The 20,177-nt window shown below is 38.2% G+C and overlaps 1 protein-coding gene across 1 annotated transcript in view; it reads right to left on the minus strand.

The window, feature by feature from the left end:
• The window catches only part of c12.2 (von Willebrand factor A domain-containing protein c12.2), a 40,342-nt gene that overhangs the window by 7,632 nt on the left and 12,533 nt on the right, over positions 1-20,177 (minus strand). The window contains exons 6-14 of the mRNA XM_076121491.1: positions 8,120-8,278; positions 5,346-5,456; positions 4,996-5,224; positions 4,344-4,590; positions 3,411-3,551; positions 2,719-2,854; positions 1,588-2,491; positions 991-1,196; positions 123-310 (exon numbers count right to left, since the gene is read on the minus strand). Coding sequence (XP_075977606.1) covers positions 123-310; positions 991-1,196; positions 1,588-2,491; positions 2,719-2,854; positions 3,411-3,551; positions 4,344-4,590; positions 4,996-5,224; positions 5,346-5,456; positions 8,120-8,278 — 2,321 coding nt within the window. The remainder of the gene's footprint in view (positions 1-122; positions 311-990; positions 1,197-1,587; positions 2,492-2,718; positions 2,855-3,410; positions 3,552-4,343; positions 4,591-4,995; positions 5,225-5,345; positions 5,457-8,119; positions 8,279-20,177) is intronic.

The raw sequence follows: 20,177 nt of genomic DNA on the forward strand, positions 1-20,177 counted from the left end.
TCTTCAATTCGCACCAGTAGTTTCTGAGATTAGCCCGTTCAAACCAACAAACTCTACAATTTTATAATATTAGTATAGATTTAAAACCAAAATTATTTTTAAACAGTCTTAAATGCACATACCCGCTATGTCTATCAATGGTCATCTGTATTTTCTTGAGCGCATCCTTGGACCGTCCCTCGAGCACGCCCTCCACCGGCAGTCCAGTGGAATGTAGTACCTCTAACAAGGTATCAGCCATGTCTTTACTGTAGCGATCAAAGTCAAACACGTTGCCGATAGCCGTCGCTAGGTCTTCGTTGGGATATTTCTGTAAACCAATTATATTATTAACCAACTTTCATAAGAGGAGTCTGTCAATTTGACTGTATGTGACCAATAAAATACAGCGTATGTCCTTTTGGGAACATAGATTATTATTCTATAACCCTGCCGAATCTTATCCAAATCGATTTACAACAATAACAAATAAACAAACACACGTCACCTTTCACACATACATAAATTATAATAAATACTAGCTTTTGCCCGCGACATCGTCCGCGTGGTTAGTGATTTAGAACGGAATTTTCATACAAACTTTCAGCCCCTATTTTATCTCCTAAGGGATAGAATTGATCAAAATCTTTTTCTCAGCGGATGCCTACGTCATAACATCGTCCTGCACGCCAAATTTTAGACCGATCCGTCAAGTGGTTTGGACTGTGCGTTGATAGCTAGATCACTAGGTCAGTCAGTCATCTTTGAGTTATAATATTAGGTCGGGGAAAAAGTCTTTTCGCATTATAGTATGTATGAACTTGTAATCAAATCTTTTCTCTGCACAAAAAAGCTCGATATTTGTGTACCTCACGAGCTCACTGAAAGAAACCTAATGAACCGTGTACTCATTTGTGATTCTTGAAGCCAAAGAGATATTATTACAAGTTCATACATACTATAACGCGAAGAGACTTTTTCCTCGACCTAATATTTAGATTACATATTTACCTGCAAATGCTTAACAATATTAACAAGTTCTCTGGTAGAGTAAGGATAAGTTAACTGTCCCTGGTCAGCCTTATCTCTGAGTATAGCGAAGGCTTGAACTAACTTCTTCATGACGTCATGAGGCACATCCGGACCGTATGAACGAAGGAGTTCCATCTCTGACTCTATTGATGGGTTGTCTACCGCGTGACATGAGAATAGGTCACCTGGAAAAAAATTACAGTTTATTTTGTACTAAGTTATGTCATCTTTTTTTTCTCTATGATACCAATGATGTATAGACTTTGGCTTTCCTTTTTTCGCGTTATAACGTAAAAAAAATACTTGATAACAATTTGGAGGTTGTTTCAAGTTAATTCAAAATTCTTTTTTTATTGTACAAGAATACGCTTGCCTAGAAGGAGATGTTGTTATTCGATTATATTTTAGGAACGCAAAGACTCCGCACTTAGGCAGCGTGGTGGACCCAAGTCATGACTGTTTTCGTCTCCCAAAAGAGAGGTTGCGGTATAATAAAATTATTTTTTTAATAAATAGAAATCGAAATGCCAGTAACACTAAATATAACACAAATAAAATAACCAACAACCAACTTACCCAGAGAAGCAAAGAAATCATTGCCCAAGAACGGGAAGCCCGGTCTATTAGCGAGTACAATCATCTTAAAATCATCATGCACCGGAACGAAACTCGCCACATCACCTCCAGAACTCTCCATCATATCTTTAGGGACTATCCTTCGTCCGTCACTTAAAATCATTTCACCATTCTCTACTAAAGTTTTGAGAATACAAGTCACGTGTGTAGGGGCCTTATCTGCTTCGTCTACAACTAAAACGTGGCCGTATTTCACAGCTTTAACTAGTGGAGAATCTTCGTACACTACGATACCATCTTTTACCGTCGGTTGTACAGTCAAAGACTGCACAGTTGTGTCTCTATGTAATTGTATGTACTCCCTCGGCCGGTTTAGTAATTGCAGTAGTCTATCAGCGATTTTGTTCTTCCCAACACCTTGGTTTCCCACTAATAGTAAATGATTCCCAAGTAAAAAGTCTTGGAGCAGCCATTCTAGTAGTCTCATGTGTTGTGGGACATCGTAGAAAAGAATATCTGGTACTTTTGTTAAAGCTTCTGTTTTGAACACTTCCGTACTCGTATTACCAATTGTTAGTATATTGTTTTTAACTGTACAATTCACTTTAGTTTCGGCTGGGTTGTTGCCGAAAATACCGAAGCGTTTTGGTGGATCGATACCGAGTTTTTGACTTGCGCCATCTAGCGCCCGTCTCGCTAAGTTAGGTAGGAATTTCGCTAGGAATGTTCTTTGGATTGTCTCGTAAGCTGAATCTGTTGGGTACTTGGACATTCTGCTGGCTATCCTGAGGAGTTGGCGAGTGGATAGTGATGATGAAAGGTTTTTCAGTGTACTGTCTTCAGATTTCCTAAGTTCGTCTGCTAGGTTTATTATTGAGTGAAGGGGATCTGATATATCACCGTACTGGAAAGAAAAATGGATAATACAATTGATTTTATTGTATCCTTAAGCATTTAAAAATGTTCTGAGAAAGTATTGAACCAAGAAGCTTTTAACAACAACTGGGAAATTTCTACAGCCAATTCTTTAACGTTTGCAAAACTTGCAATCAAATTACCAAAATATATTCTTTCACAGTCTACGCTTTTTCTGCGCATTGTTTTCGAAAATTATAAAACTCGTTTACTCACCAAAGTATTAATAATGAAAATCTCCTCAGTTTTGCTCAAGTTCCTCATTTCGTGGAATATAAACAGACTGAGGATTTCTGGAGACAACCATTGTTGTCCGCGCCCAATTACTGGAGGCTCTGCTAGTGCTACGATTCTGGAAATATAAGAAACTAGCTGACTCGCGCAACTTCGCTTGCGTCACATAAGAGAATCATAATTTTCCCCGTTTTTGTAACATTTTTCACTGGTAATCTGCTTCTAATGGTCGTAGCGTGATGATATATAGCCTATAGCGTTCCTCGATAAATGGGCTATCTAACACTGAAATAATTTTCAAATCAGACCCGTAGTTTCTGAGATTAGCGCGTTCAAACAAACAAACAAACAAACAAACAAACAATCAAACAAACAAACTCTTCAGCTTTATAATATTAGTATAGATTTAAAACCATTTGGCGGATGCAAATAGAACAGTTTAATGTGGTATTCAATATAAATAAAAGTTGAGGAAAGAGAGAAAAAAATAAGTGAACGGCTGTAAAAGAAGGAAGCTACAAGGTTTTTCAACACCGTCAAGTCAACTCCGATACTACGAAGTGTCTTTTGAACGGAAAAAAGGCAACAACGAAGTCAACGCCGTGATAGGAATAGCAGTTGTATATTGCAAAGAGGTCTAAATAATTGAAAACCATTCATAAAATGACTTATACCTGAACGCAGGATGTATTCTTCTAACACCATTTTGTTCTAGTTGTTGCTCGCTAACTCCCGACTTGACGAGCTCATCGTACCGATCGTGTCGCAACAGCCGAGTTCCGTCGTGCAGTTGTAACTCTCTATCGTGTACTAGTCTGAAAAATATTTCCAATGTTAATAAATTATTAAGAAAATAGAAGACATCCTTTTGTTTTTATTACAGGAAGCTGTAATAAAAAAACGCTTTTTTTTGCATAAAATATACTACATTCAAAGATATTCATTAATAAATACATGCTTATTTTCAATTATACTTGCAAAAATAGGGGATCGAACCGGCTTTGTTTCACTGAACGAATTCTACATTTTTATCAAGTGTCAAAGGCCTTAATTTAATTGCTGTATAAATCACGGCTTTTTCCCAAACAGGAAGATAGAACCGAGCAGCCAATTGGCACGATGCTTTCCAACTTCATTTGCTTCATTCACGCAGTCACGAGACAATCAGATGATAATATAAAGCTCACCTATGTAAAAAAGCAAGTGTGCTAGCATGTATTCTATGTAGCCCGTCTAACACAGCCATATGTCCCTTCAACGCGGCTTCCACTAAAGCTGAGTTCCTCCACACTGTGTCGCCGTTGTGTAACATCGCGAGCGAGTCTTCTTATAGGACTATAGCCTATATAGTGCAGTTACATAAGGACGTTTATCGCGTGACTATAAAATTAACTTACCTATGTAAAACAGCCAATGTACTAGCATGTATTCTATGTAACCCGTCTAACACAGCCATATGTCCCTTCAACGCGGCTTCGACTAAAGCTGAGTTCCTCCACACTGTGTCGCCGTTGTGTAACATCGCGAGCGAGTCTTCTTATAGGACTATAGCCTATATAGTGCAGTTACATAAGGACGTTTATCGCGTGACTACAAAATCAACTTACCTATGTAAAACAGCCAGTGTGCTAGCATGTATTCTATGTAGCCCGTCTAACACAGCCATATGTCCCTTCAACGCGGCTTCAACTAAAGCTGAGTTCCTCCACACTGTGTCACCGTTATCTATCGTCGTTCGCTGCTGAACCAGGTCGCGAGCCGTCATGTCCTGGTATAGGACTATAGGCTCTATTGTGTAACCTAATAAGGACGCTAATTGTGTTACTACTAAGCTCTTGCCACATCCTTTTGGACCTGAGAATAGATAATAAATTATTAAATGTAATTCTGTGATAAAAACTGTTCGAACATTTAGCTTAAGACCGAAGCCTCCAGACCTGAAGAAAACGGATACCCAATAATAATCCATATCTAATGTTATAAATGCGGAAGTTACTCTGTCTGACCGTCTATATGTCTGTCTGTTTGTCTGCCTGTCTGTCTGTTACGCTTTCACGTCAAAACAACCGATTTTAATGAAATTTCGTACAGAGACCAAGTTGACCTTGTTAAAAAACATAGACTAACTTTTTATCGCAAAATAAGGGGTAGAAAGAGAAGAGGGTATAAATGTTTGTATGAAAAGTCACTAATCCACGCGGAAGAATTCGCAGGCAGATAGTAATCAATATCAAAGTAATATAACAACTTCACACTTACCAATAATACAAAAATCACCAACACTATGACTGATCATCAATTCATTCAACAACTGACTCTGATACGCAGTCTTTACTATCCCTTTATCTCTCACCGCCGTCTTCCCCCCACCGCACGGCACGCAAAATTGAGACTTAACATCATTGATCTCCATAGTCACCTCGGCCTTGTTTCCTTTGAACTCGATCCCTTTGGCAACGGCTTGAAATTTCGGACCAGTGTTGATTTTATTTATTTTTTTTTTTATTGTGGTGAACGAAGCAAACAGTATTATAACATTATGTAATAAAAACATTAAATTTTTAACACTGTCACCAATGAAGCTTCAAACAATGAATAAGTTAAGTTTTTAAGTTGTGGAGTACTGCTTCTACGTTCTTTATGTGCTCCCGTGTTAGGAAAGAGTTGTATGGGTATAGGAGGTAGAGTAGTTTGTGAATCGGAATGTTTGGGTTACGTTCCTGTAAGGCGTAAAAAAAAATGTGTTAATAATGTTGGGAAATAATTATTATCGCTTGCTGAATGATGAAACCCTGCATGGCTTAAATTTGTTTTATACATTTCTTGAGGGTATACAAAGAACCCAATACGCGTTTCACCAGCGTGGTGGACTCAAGGCCTAACTCATCGCTGGCTCGGGAGGAGACCCTTGCCCAGCGGTGGGGCAATAACCAAAAAATATGTTTATGGGTGAAGTGAGAAATATTTTTACCCATTCTTCACATTGTTACGTCTTAGCTAGATTGATAATAACTATAGTAAATTCAATAGAGTATGTGACTGTTCACAAAAAGAACTCAGATTTGTTATGTTCAGTAAAATATTTTTAGATAGCACAAAAAGAGAAGTATAAATACCGAAGTTATTCAATAGTAGTCATAAGACAGTATTTATAATTTACAGCCTAAGTATGGATCAATAAAACTGAATTAAAGTTACAACGACAGCCGGAAACGAATTACTTCAAGAAAAGGCAGCAGGAAATAATCGCGTGCTAATATTTGCAATGCAAAACTCAATATAACTTTAAAAACTTTGTTAATTAAGTAATCGTGTATATTGTTTAAGTTGTGAAAAGTTTTCTATTTAAGAAGGAACGACCTTGACGCGCAATGCGAATTAATTGACAACAAACACGATATTTGCTAATCTAATACTTTAATGAACAAAGTTTATAAGTCTTGTTGGTATTGTAAAATTGATTCAAAAATAATTAATTTAAAGGCCTGAGGAAAATATAGTATGAAAAATCTCTTTAAATTTCGTGTTAAAAAACAAATAACGCTCTGATTGGCTCTGTGTCACGGGTAACTACAAACATACAAATAACGGTCAAAGGTACAACCCACGACTCCCGGAGTAAAGGTAGTTGCGACAGCGTTAACCACATTTTGCTTTTGTGTCGCGGGGAATTTAAAAACAACGAACCAACCTGGGGGGGCTAGTGGGTATCTCAGTTGACAACTATTTTAAAGTCACTATACTGGACATTACTTTCTCCTTTTGATTGAAATTATTACCACGTTACGTCAAAGCAGCAATGTACTAAATAATGACCATCAATTTGACATGTTGTCAACTGAGATACGTGAGAAGCCCGTTGGTTATTATCTCCGGTTTGAAGATATCAAGGTAGTAGGTACGTTAAACGTTTTGGTACGGACTATTTACATAATAATATAAACGTCTTGCAACTATACAAAACTTGGGATATTGCGAAACCCTATTAAATAATAATACCTTCAGCATCTGAGGGTAAAAGGAGCAGATGACTTTAAGAAGACATACCATTGAATTTAATGGACGGTATCCCACCGCTATTTACAGACTACCTGCCTTACCAATAAACGTCGCATAAGCTCTATTACTCATGCAGTGTTTTATCTTTTTACATATTATACTATTTCACAATTAATTGGTAGTTTCAAAATACTATATAACTAATTAGAGCTCCGACGGTGGGTATTAGCAAGAAACTCAGGCTATTCTTCTATGCCTTAAAATGTACCACCAATGCTGTAGCTACGGCCTATTTCGCTCCAAATTATGAGTTCAAACTTTAAACCAGGAATCACAAATCAACCTAGTTCGAACATTGCAACAAAAAGCATTTCTTTACTAAATCAAATTCTTCAACTTTTTGCAGAACGCAAACAGCTGCAGAACTTTAGCCACTCATCAACTGCCGTGATGTCCCACCATTACTAAGATACACGATAACTTGAAAAAAGCAACATAATTTGTTTAAAAACAAACGTAGTGACACCATACCTTGGGTAAGACACGATAAATTTGGACACCCCGTTGACCTTGGTTGCTGATCACCAGATTGCGTGATCTACTATCAGGGCTCAAGGTCACGGAGGAAGCATACGAAACAATTCGTTTGACATACAAAGGTTTGTGATGACGGGGTATAAACTGTAGTTTAAATGTGTCTGTTCCGATCTTAAGAGATAGTCAAATGTGACTTGAAAGACAAAGGTCAAATATGTGAATTTCAATACGACAAACCTTTAGGATATAGTTCAATAATTATGCAAAACTACAAGTATATATTAACATCATTCTAGTTTATTTTATAACGGAAATGAAGCAGTAAGGTTTCAGAAGAAACTAATTAAAGGAAAACAGTGCCAGCAATGTGTAGAAGTATATTTTACTATTTACAAGAAGTAATCGTGTATGGCTTTCATTGCTGATATTTTTCAAATCAAGCTTATTTTTAACACTCTTTTTTCCAATATCCTATAGTGACCTTCATAAAATCTTCGCATACTAAATTTAACCCATTAATGTCCCACTGCTGGGCAAGGGTCGCCTCCCGTAATGAGGAAGGGGTTAGGCCTTGAGTCCACCACGCTGGCCAAGTGTGGGTTGGGGACTGTGCATGCCCTAAATTACTGTATTACAAAACATTTTAGGCATGCAAGGTTTCCTTACGATGTTTTCTTTCACCGACAGACGATGTGATAATTATTTCTAATACAAACATAGCTTCGAAAAGTCATTAGTGTGTTGCCTCGTTTTCGAACCTGCGACCACTTGCCTGGGAGGTATCAACTTATACCACTGCTCTAATATAATATAAAAAAAAAACCATTAAAATATAAAATGTTCTTACCAGTATAAGTGCAGCAGCTTGCAGACTATCTACAGGGAAGTCAGGCAAGCTGACCTGCTGCAGCTCCGGACTGATGAGCGCGTATGCAGCAGACAAGAGCTGTTCCAACTTGACTGGGTCCACCTGAGGAGCCTCCTCTTGAAGGACGCTTAAGTGTTCCTGGAAAAAACAACACAGTGATAATATCTATGAAAACTTTGTAAAAATAGCGTTGTTAGTTGTATTTTAGCATTATAAAGGACCTATTTTGCTACCCTTTTATATTTAAAGCTACATTAAAATCTAATAAGTAAATGCAATATACTGTAGCTATGTAAAAAAATTACGAAGAGGCTAAACTTAATCTTCTTAAATGAATGGAATGATGACATTGAACGAATTGAATTATCGTATTACATAATTATTTAATTTACTACGATAGTCCGACTCAATAATCGTAGCATACACATTTCAAAAAACAAACCGTAAAAAAATACCTTTCGTTGTTGAAGGTCGACATTTTAGCACCCTATTTTTGTGGCTCTTAATAAAGTTGGTAGCGATTCAAATATAAACAAAGACATAAAAATGCTTTAGGTAAAAAGGCATGGAGACTTAACCGTAAATCATGTGAGTTAAGGGTTTGTACACAACAATCGGATAAAGACCAAAATCCACCTAAAACCAGAGACTTTCTTTTTCTGAAGCAGGATTTGTAGTACAACACAATCGGCTTTTAGGTCAACTCTTATTAAAAACGCAATCTTATTACATTGGACTTTTGGTAAATAAAGTGCTGTTTTTTGAAGATCTACAAATATAACTAGCTAATTACCTAAACTATCGTTTGAAAATGACACTTATGTAATTACGAATACTACCCTTTCATATGCGACCATATTGTTTAAGTACAAAACTTTGCAAACAATACATTATCTGATTTCACCATTGATATAATCAATGGTAAAAAAAAAAATATGTCTAGAAAATAACAACAATTTCGTGATAACGTATTTTGTTGTTTCGCTTTTACATCGTAACCTCGCGACCTTGAATGATCAAGTAAAATTCAAAGTAATTAATTAGGACGCACCAGTACCAGTCGCTACTAGCTAATTTAAACTTGAATTTCAAGCACCGCGATTACGTTTGATAATAATCAGGCAGGCTGTTTCTAAAGCCTTAGAAGACTAACGTTTGCCTACGAAATTGCCCTCACTAAAACTATTTTCGTTGTTTTTAGGCAACTTTTTACTAATTTACTGGAATAAAAAGTACTGTTTTTTGTTTTCTCTCCAATGCATCGATTAAGTTGCAAACAGAAACCTAATTTATTCAGCACTAGCTGACCCGCGCAACTTCGCTTGCGTCACCTAAGAGAATGGGTCAAAATTTTCCCCGTTTTTGTAACATTTTTCGTAGCTACTCCGCTCCTAATGACCGTAGCGTGATGTTATATAGCCCCTTCCTTTCGATAAATGGGCTACCTAACACTGAAAGAATTTTTCAAATCGGACCAATAGTTCCTGAGATTAGCGCGTTCAAACAAACAAACAAACAAACAAACAATCAAACAAACAAACAAACTCTTCAGCTTTATTATATTAGTATAGATATTGTATTGCGCGAAAATTATATAAATACGAGCTACTAGTATCAATTCGTAAGTTGTTTATCAATTTACGAACCCGTGAATATAACTTGGCTCATTTGTAGGGGCTAATCTCAGAAATTAAGTGACTTTTCTTTACAATAAGAAAACAGCAAAAGGGAATAGACCTTAGCAACATGAAATCGTTAGAAAGTGATCTAATGATTCCAATAGCACTGATGTCATGTTATGAAATATTGTCACTATTCATCATGTGATATTGCATTTCATTGGCTGCAGATCAAATAAGAAACATACCGATAAATCGCCAATATTGTTGCTAAGAGGAGAATTAAATAATCAGTTCGTGAGTTACAAATTAATAAATAAATACAATCCATTAATGTTCCACTGCTGGGCAAGCGTCTCCTCCCGGTATGAGGAAAGGGAATTCGCGAGTCTCATGTAGTTTTCTGTTCCACATTTTAAGTGTCTAGCAGCTCTTATGTGCTTAGAGGGACAACCAGAGAACATACTGGAAGGGTCTGGTCTGGTCAGTCTATTAAAGAGAAGTGTAGAGTAGTAATTAAATAGCACTGTATTTTTTTTCTTTAAAATGACAAACTGAAGCACTAAGTTACAAAAAAATTATGTGTGGTTTGTAACAGGGACTTTTACAAACTATCTACTAATAATCACGCAATAGAAGAAAAAAGCGACCGCTACATAAACAACATTCAACAAAGGATTGAATTTCAATTCCAAAAAGCTGCAGGTAATATAATCAATGATAAACAATACATAGCGAAATTATTTATGCATTTCTAACTTAAACGAAGCACAAATATTCCGCTTCCGTGCGTAAAACAATCACGTGTGTAAACAGCCTTAACTGTAAAACGTTTTCGCAAAACGCTAACAGATTCCGTCAGCGTTGTCGTGGCGAATTAATTTCTAGTTGGCAACAGCAATTATGTTAATTAAACGGTTCCGTCACGGAACCACGCCGGAAGGCTTTGATAACACAGCTTTATAATAATAATAATAATAAGCCCGCAGGGCACCTCGAGGCGAGGTGACGGGGAGTAGCGACCCCGCGGTACCTGAGTGCTCCAGGGGGAGGTCACCCTTCCTCATCTCCGGCTTGCCTTAGTTGGCTGGTCGGAGTGAAAACTGACGAGGAAGCGGTCCCCCGCCTCTGGCTTGCCTTCATTGGCCGTCCAGAGTGGAGTCGCGAGAGCAGAGCTCCCACTCTGTTCGGAGGATGGATGCTGAGCGTAAGTGGCTAGTGGGCCAGTGATGCCGGACCCTCAGGGAGCAAGTGATCTGAGTTTAACGTCCAGCGAGGCCTCTCCATCCTTCAGCCACTCACGTCCCTGTTGCCCCCTTGTTGCATTTTGAGCGACTAGTTTAGGGGGCCCAGTTTGTGAGTTGGCAAGTCTCCGCCTGCCATTTTTACGTGTTATTTACATTGTTATAGGCAGGCGCCATAGTTCCCATAGATCCCCAGTTTTTGTAGTCCATAAGCACCCCATCCCAATAGCCCAAGTAGTATATCCCGTTAGTTTTGCCATACTCCCACACAGCCCGGTGATTGTCCTTGGGTGCATTTTATAGTGTAAACAGGGATAATCACCGGATTGTGACATCATACATTTTTGAAATATTAAAGCAGTCGAAAAGGGCCTCTACGTGTTGGCTTCGGCCCCACGCACGCCTTCCAAAAATCCGGGACTCCATAGTCCCGAGATGTGGTAAAGACTTACATAATAATAATAATAAGCCCCCTAAACAACCATACGTCCAAGTCGACCATCAGACATACGTGGGGGGCGGACACGCGATAATTTTATTACTGGCGCGGCTAACATGGCTCTGGAAACCCATTCAACATGGAGACTAGAAGTAAAAGTAAACGTATAGGGCCGCTGTCCGGGGGCGATCGCCGGAGCACACCTGGAGTCGACGCTGGGTGTAGCAGCATGCGATCCGTCGGCGGAGTGGAGTTGAATAGGCGGGCTCCCTCCGGGTTAGACCCAAGTGCTACAGCCAACCAAACACAGGACAGACAGACAGACTTAGACAATATTAGTTTAGCTTCATCCATATCCCTTTCAATAGCAGATCCGTATAGCCCATCTACAGCATCTTATGTGCCAACACCGGTGTCTTCAGTGGACCAAAATTCACTTGGAGCACCCACCCCACCCCCTACCTTAGCTGTTACGCAGGAGGTGAACGCCTTTTTACCTGCGTCCACTAAGGCAGGGAAACCTAGAGTACGCATGAAATGGTCAAACGATGTTAATACTTTCATAATGCGTACTTATTATCTCATAACAAAATTAGAAACTGATATGACTTGCTATAGGAAAACTCTGCATGACTTATTTGTACAACAATACACAGATGTTAATGTTAGTGAACAAAGAATTTCAGACCAAAGACGAATGATAGTGAAGAATAAATATCTTTCAGAAGAACAATTAAATCAAATAAAAGAAGAAGTCAAACAACAATTAGATAACACACAAGATTCATACATCACAAACACACTAGCATCTAATTCTCAAAATAATACAGACGATACTCATAATTCGCCACATCCTGATCACTCTCCACAAGCGACATCTCACAGCCATTCATCATCACAAACAAATCATACCGATCAAACTCTTATGTCTCCAAATCATACACAAATCACCTGTCATACTTCAACTCAAACAATGCCTACACATACAATTACCTTAGAAACACAAGTAGAAATAATCAATCAAGATACACCTTCTGACGAAATGATATCCAAGTTAGAGCATCAGCTAAAAACGAAATTACTGGAATATGCTGGAATGGATCCATCTCTAAGACCAAAACTCCCTAAATTAAATTATAGTAAACGCTTAACAGACCTTTTATATATTTTTAATAACAATTTGCTTAGCCGATTTCTACTAGATGACATTATTTTGAGCGATTTACATACAATTACTTACTGCAGTGCTATGGTAATAACTGAAGAACTAGGATATAAAATTCTTAGCGAGCGACAATTTAGAAGACCACACACTTATTCAGAACCTCCTTGGCAAATTAGATTACAGAAAGACATATCAAAACTTAGATCAGACATAGGTAAATTAACACAGTATATTAGGGGCAATAGATCCAGTAGAATCGTAACTAAAGTAGAAAATATATTTAAAAATAATAAAGTACACACTAGACATGAAAGAGACAATACAACACCTGAAGAATATCTTGACACTCTTAAACAGAAATTAACACTTAAAGCGAACAGATTAGCCAGGTACAAGAAAGCATACCAAAGGAAGCAATCGAATAAACTATTTGCCAACAATGAAAAGATTTTCTATAAACAGATGAGATCAGGTCAGAATGCTAACATAAACAGTAATAGTGCAGAAAACGCGTCACAAGAGCAGCTTGAAGAATTCTGGTCGGGAATATGGGAAAGAGAAAGCTGTCATAATGTAGAAGCGCAGTGGATTAAAGATGAAGAAAATAGGTGGAGTAATATACAAGAAATGGAATTCCAGCAAGTAGAGGAGATAGATGTTAGGATAGTTACCGGTAAATTACATAATTGGAAGTCACCTGGCATCGACAACATACATAATTTCTGGTTCAAAAAGCTTCACACCTTGCACAAACCACTAGCCAAATGCTTCACAGATATAATACTAAGAAAACAAACAATACCCGCATTTATAGCAAAAGGAGTTACATATATGATCCCCAAGGGCAAAAATACTAACGATCCATCAAAATATAGACCAATTACATGTCTCCCTACAATCTATAAAATTTTAACTGCAGTCATCACAAATAAAATAAACGCACATATTGAAGTCCACAATGTTTTGTCAGAAGAACAAAAGGGGTGCCGACGAAACCATATGGGATGCAAAGAGCAATTAATTATAGACTCCACAATACACAAACACGCTAACACAAAGAAAAGAAACTTGCATTGCACATTTATAGATTATCAGAAAGCTTTCGATAGCGTTCCACATACTTGGTTATTAAAAGTTTTAAATATTTATAAAATTAACCCCTCACTAATAAACTTTTTAAAAGACGTAATGCCCTTCTGGAGGACCAACTTACACTTGCGTACAACTGACACGTCTATCACAACTCGAGAAATTCAGATAAAAAAAGGCATTTATCAGGGAGATTCTTTAAGCCCATTGTGGTTTTGCCTCGCTCTCAACCCTTTGTCAAACCTAATTAATCAGACGAAAGTAGGATATAAATTAAAACATGGTACTACTGAAACAACAATAGCTCATCTCATGTATATGGATGATATAAAACTTTACGCAAGTACAGTAAAAGACATCAAAAAACTAATAGATATCACAGATTTATTCAGCAGAGATATCAAAATGCAGTTTGGGTTAGAAAAATGTAAAATTTTGAATATTAAAAAAGGAAAAATAGAAGCAGGAGATCATACACTACAGGAAGGGGAGATAATATCAGCTATGCAAACAGACGAACTCTATAAGTATTTAGGATACCAACAATCAAAACAGTTAAATCATTCAACACTAAAAAAAACCCTTACCGAAGAATACAGAAACAGACTAACCACTATTTGTAAAACTCAACTTACAGGAAAAAGACTGATTAAAGCCATCAACACATTCGCAATACCAGTATTGACGTATTCATTTGGGATAGTTAAATGGAGCAAAACGGATTTACACAGCATGGAAATTAAAACTCGATCAATTCTCACCAAACACAATTACCTCCATCCTAAATCAGCAATAGAGAGAATGACGCTTAGGAGAATCGACGGCGGCAGAGGGTTGATAGACCTAATGGACCTATGGAAAAGACAACTCACCAGTCTAAGAACATATTTTCAAACCAAGGCTATCAATAGTCCTCTTCACCAAGCTATCGTTAAAAATGACTACAACTATACTCCCCTTAATCTAGCAGACACTGATTCTGAATTACAAGCAACAGACCGACTGACAGACATAACTCAAAACAAAGTAGAACAATGGAAACGTAAAATACTACACGGACGCCACCCACACGACTTAGAGCAACCACATATAGACTCAGCAGCCTCCAACCGATGGCTGACCAGCGGTTATCTTTTTCCCGAAACCGAAGGTTTCATTATAGCTATCCAGGATCAAGTAATAAATACAAGAAACTATAGAAAACATATAATAAAGGATCCGAACGCAGCTGACGATAGGTGTCGTAAGTGCCATAGACAACCGGAAACAATCCAACACATTACAGGAGCATGTGCAACTCTCACTCAAACTGATTACACACATAGACATAACCAGATTGTTAATATTATACACCAGAAATTAGCTTATAAATATAATCTTATTACAGACACACACACGCCATATTATAAATACACACCTAAACCAATACTAGAAAACAATCAATTTAAAGTATATTATGACCGAGCTATCCTCACAGATCGCACCATTCATTATAATAGACCAGATATCACAATTCAAGATAAAGCCGCAAAAGTAGCATACATAATTGACATTGCCGTACCCAATACTCATAATTTACATAAAACTATAACCGAAAAAGTCAATAAGTATACAGAGCTTAAGGAAGAGATATTAAGAATCTGGAACGTTAATAAAGTTTATATAGTACCCATCGTCATTTCAACCACTGGAGTTATACCGAAACACATACACTATAGTCTCAAATTACTTCAATTATCACCCAACTTATTCATTAACATCCAAAAGGCAGCAATTTTAAATACGTGCAGAATTGTTAGAAAGTTCATGCAGAGTGACGAAACCTCTCTAGCTAGTGAAGAACAAGACCTTCACAGTTAAATTCAATAATGGCGGATACTTGGTTAGCACCCGTATTCGTCATTCATTAACCGGCTTTAAGCCGAGTAAAACTAAAAATAACCAAATAATAATAATAAAGCTTTATTTTCAGACCAGGTCCATAAGGTTTTTACATCCATAAATATACAATTATTATACATATATTAATATTATAACAAATAACTAAGTGGAACATTATTATTAATCTAATTATACATACATATATAGGTAAAATACTTATTTTCTATACTGAAATGACGACCGGTGGGTCGTCATCCAGTGCCACATTATGGGACTGTCCATTCTACCTGCGACAATCGCTACAAGGCTATTGGGGCTATCGCGCACTCGCCGCATCAGGGACGCAATTCTAGATCTTAATAGAGAATTGAAATCGGGAACGCCGGCCTCAGCGAACATCCCCGACGCACTGCAAAAACGCGGTAGCCCCAACATCACCCGGAAGGCGTTGTTGTACTGGATGCGCAGAGCGCTGATCGCGCCTTGTGTATAACCAACCCACAGGGCGCACGTGTACAACGATTGGCAATAGGCTCGGAACAATGTTATTTTGACATCTTTTGTACAGCGCGCGAACCTGCGAGCCAGCATATTACACCTGACCGCCAACGCTCTGCGTTCCCTCTCTATGTCAACATCGTCTGACAACTTCTCAGTAACCCAGTGTCCCAGGTACTTGAACCGAGTGACCCTATTGAGCTGCACTCCTCCCAAAGTTACCGATGGGACAGGTTCATAGGTTTTATTGTTAGATTTAAATATTAAAAGTTCACTCTTTGTTGCATTGTACCTGAGACCATGGGCCACCGCATAGTCCTCACAAATATTGAGCAGCCTTCTTAGTGCACTGATCGATGGGCTCAGCAACACCATATCATCCGCGTAACTGATGTTATTGACGCATTGACCATCTATAGAGCATCCAACGTTGGTGTTACTGAGCTCACATATCAGCCGGTTGACATAGAGGTTGAAAAGCCTGGGTGAACTAAGCCCCCCCTGTCTCACCCCGCACTCTAATCTATATTCGTTAGACATTGCACCATCCCATTTCACAAAGTTGCTTTGGTTGTTGTACCAATATTTAAGTAAACAAATGACCTCTGTTGGAACTTTGGTATCATGTGAGAGCTTATGCCATAGTAGATCATACGAGACTAGGTCAAAAGCCCTGGAAAGGTCTAGGAAGCATGCATACACCGGTGTTTTCCTATTGGTATAATATTGGACAGTATGTTTGAGACAGAGGATCGCCGTTTCAGTAGACAATTGTGGTCTAAAACCAAATTGGGCATCATGTAAAGTAATGTAATTGTCCAACTGTCTATCAATCATACTGTCCAACACCTTAGCCACGATGGTTGCCAAAGAAATGGGCCTGTAATTATTTTTATCACTCGTATCTCCGGTCTTGTTCTTAATTATTGGTACTACAATAGTTTTCATAAGTGCCTCGGGAAGATACGAGTGACTTATACACAGATCAAATAGTAAAGATAACACTCTAGCGATGTGTTTACCGGCGTACCGCAGATGCTCTATACTTAACCCATCGTGGCCTGGCGATTTGCCTCTTTTCAAAGATCTTATGACAGAACGTATTTCCTTAGTTGTAAACCTAATCGGTGTGCTTCCCGACCACGCCATAGCTTCCGACCTATCCTCGGATGTACCCAGAGAAGATTCTACTTTAAAATTAGTTTTAAACAAGTTCGCAATATCTGTCGGGTTACTAATGCCGTCAACACTCACTGGCAGGCTCAATCTATGATTCAAGCTATTTGTTGCCTTCCAAAAACTACCAAAATGCTTGTCTTCATGATAACCCGCAATTACGTTCATTCTTACTTGATCAACATTATTTTGCGACCATTTTAGCTTGTCTTTAAATATTTTTCGACTATTACACATACATTCATATAGCGGTCCCGTCCTAGGCTTACCCGATCTCACCCATGCTAGGAAATCAGATCGAGCCTGCCTGTGCGCGTCTTTTACATATCTGTTCCAGCCAGTTTTGTGACGCTTTTTGCGCTTACTTTCTCTATTATAGCTGACAGTTGCAGCTTCACAAAGACTGTTAACTATGTCTTGGTACATTGTGTCTAATACTATTCTATGCTCTAGTTTCTTACACCTAGTATCACAGCACTTTGTAAATTCTATTGGAAAATCTATTTCTCTAAGTTTCTTATTACATATTTTTGTATATAAATCTATTTGCAAAGAGTCTCTGGTCCCCCATATGACCTTATTGTTGTAAGACAGATCAGGTGATAATTTAGGATTCAACATGCCTATATTGCATTCTATTAAGAGTGGTAAATGATCAGACCACGAGACGTCATAAAGTACCTTAATGTTTTTAATAGTCCGCCAAGCCGCATTTGTTACTACACAATGGTCTAACCAACTAGTCGTTCCATGAGCCTCACTTATGTACGTATACGTGTCCGAATCAATACCGAGTAAGGTGACGTCCGCGCATTGCCACTGTACCTCGTTCGAAAAATGTGCCAGTTCCTTACCGAAAAAACTCGTGGGTTGTGCGTTAAAATCCCCCAACATAAAAACTGCATCCACGTCACTACTCTCAATAATAGCATTAATTTCACCTAAACACTCCACAAACTCACTTAGATTATTCACTGATTCAACTGGCATGTATACTGAGAACACTAAAAACGATCTATTGCCCGTATTCACTTTTATTGCAATGAGACGCATGTTATTACACTGAACGCAAGACACGGACTCAAACGCAGCTTTACGCCACAGAAGTGCAACTCCTCCGTACGGTCGTCCTCGAAGGATGCCTGCCGACGTGTCCACAGCTGATTTCCCGACGTAGTCGAAGTTGTCGTCAATACTCCCCAACATAGGGATATCATGCGGCAACAGCCAAGTCTCTTGCAATGCAATGATATCGGAAGTTTTACACAATGTTCGTACATACTCCAATGATCTCGTAACAGATTTACAGTTAAATGTGACAAATATACATGTGTTATGATTTGAATTTTCGTGATCCATTATTGCAAATTAGTGTTCTCACTATTCCTTATGTTATCCTCCTTTTTAGCACCGTTAAAATAAACAAATCTTCGAAAGGAAATACCTTCTGGCCAAAGAGAATCATTCAAAAACACTCCGATTTTGTTGTGTGGTACAAAAATTTTATATGCGTTATATTCTCTCTTTTTTTTCATGTTTATTTTCTTTAAAATAACTTTTGTATTGGTTTTAGAAGTGATATAATCCACTATATCATCTTCAGACGTTTCCTTATCCACATTTGTTATGAAAAGTGGAATCATTTTATTAGCGGCTCGGAATTTATTGTTCGGGTCCAAAGCTGCCACTCCTCTACTGCCCGCAAAGCGATATTTTGTTTTCTTGCCTTGTACAATAGTCCATTCATTATTTTCACGATCAACTATTAAACTCTTATCGCTCCCGCTCGACGCTTGTGTTTTGAACCGCTCCTCATCGATCAGCTGCGCTTGAGACTTATCAACACTTGCGGCGCGTACCTGTGGTTTCGTGCATTGTGTAAGAGAGACAGAGATATCTTTAGCGATTAGCGGCGACCGGGACGGTGTCTGTGTGAGCGAGACAGTGTCATTTGCTAAGCCGGCGTGCGAAAGAGATGGTTGCATTTCTTCAATATCGTTATGAGATGACACTGTACTTGATGTTTCTACTAAGACGGTTGGTGTATTTTTCAAATTCAAACTAGGAAACGTTTTGTTTGTATCCATTCCAGTTTCTTTTCGATAATTTTCAAACTGTTCGACCGTAACATATGACTCCTTGATAGTTTGTATTTCTTTTTTCATTATCAGAAGATCCTTTAATAGTTTTGTGCAGTCGACATGATCGAAACTAATGGGCGGCAAACGCTGCAAATCTCGAGCCACAAAGATAGGTACTTCTTCAGGATCGGTCTGCTTAAATAATGTTATCACATCATACAGATCCTTTTGCGACTTGTCTTTCCTCCGAACTATTTTGCGCTTCGTAGTTGCAATCGAATCAAAAAGTAAACTTTTTGCGGCTTCAATATCTTCAGTAGAAAAAGATGTAGTGCATATTCTTACTAAACTTTCTTCATCCATGACATCTAATTTGTTTTGAACAAATGCTAACAGTTCACATATCACTATGTTACAGTTATTACACTTAATAACTCGCGAGGACATTTTTATTAAAAAATTAAAACATCATTTCATAAATGCAACCGTTCCGCTGCGGCGCACGCGCGAGACTTCTACTTTGATACTTTACTGTAGCAAGTTTAGTAGTAGACTTTATTTTAAAACTTGGCCATATTTTTGACTGCCTTTGTGGTCGGAGCTATAGTGTGTGAACAGCTACAGATCCCAAGGCAAGCTAGCAAGCTACAAAAGAGATTTTAAATATCATATTAGAATTATTTTAGTAGCAATCCGGAACCCTCCCCCTCGTTTGGGAAGAGACCCTTGCCCTGCAGTGGGACAGTAATGGGTTAAAATAAGTAATCCAGAATTTGGTAACGTACCCGGAATTTGGCAATAAGTTCGTAAATGGCGAAGCGTTATACGCCGCAACACAAAACATA

This window comes from Anticarsia gemmatalis, chromosome 13, assembly GCF_050436995.1.
Source record: "Anticarsia gemmatalis isolate Benzon Research Colony breed Stoneville strain chromosome 13, ilAntGemm2 primary, whole genome shotgun sequence".
Taxonomy (NCBI): domain Eukaryota; kingdom Metazoa; phylum Arthropoda; class Insecta; order Lepidoptera; family Erebidae; genus Anticarsia; species Anticarsia gemmatalis.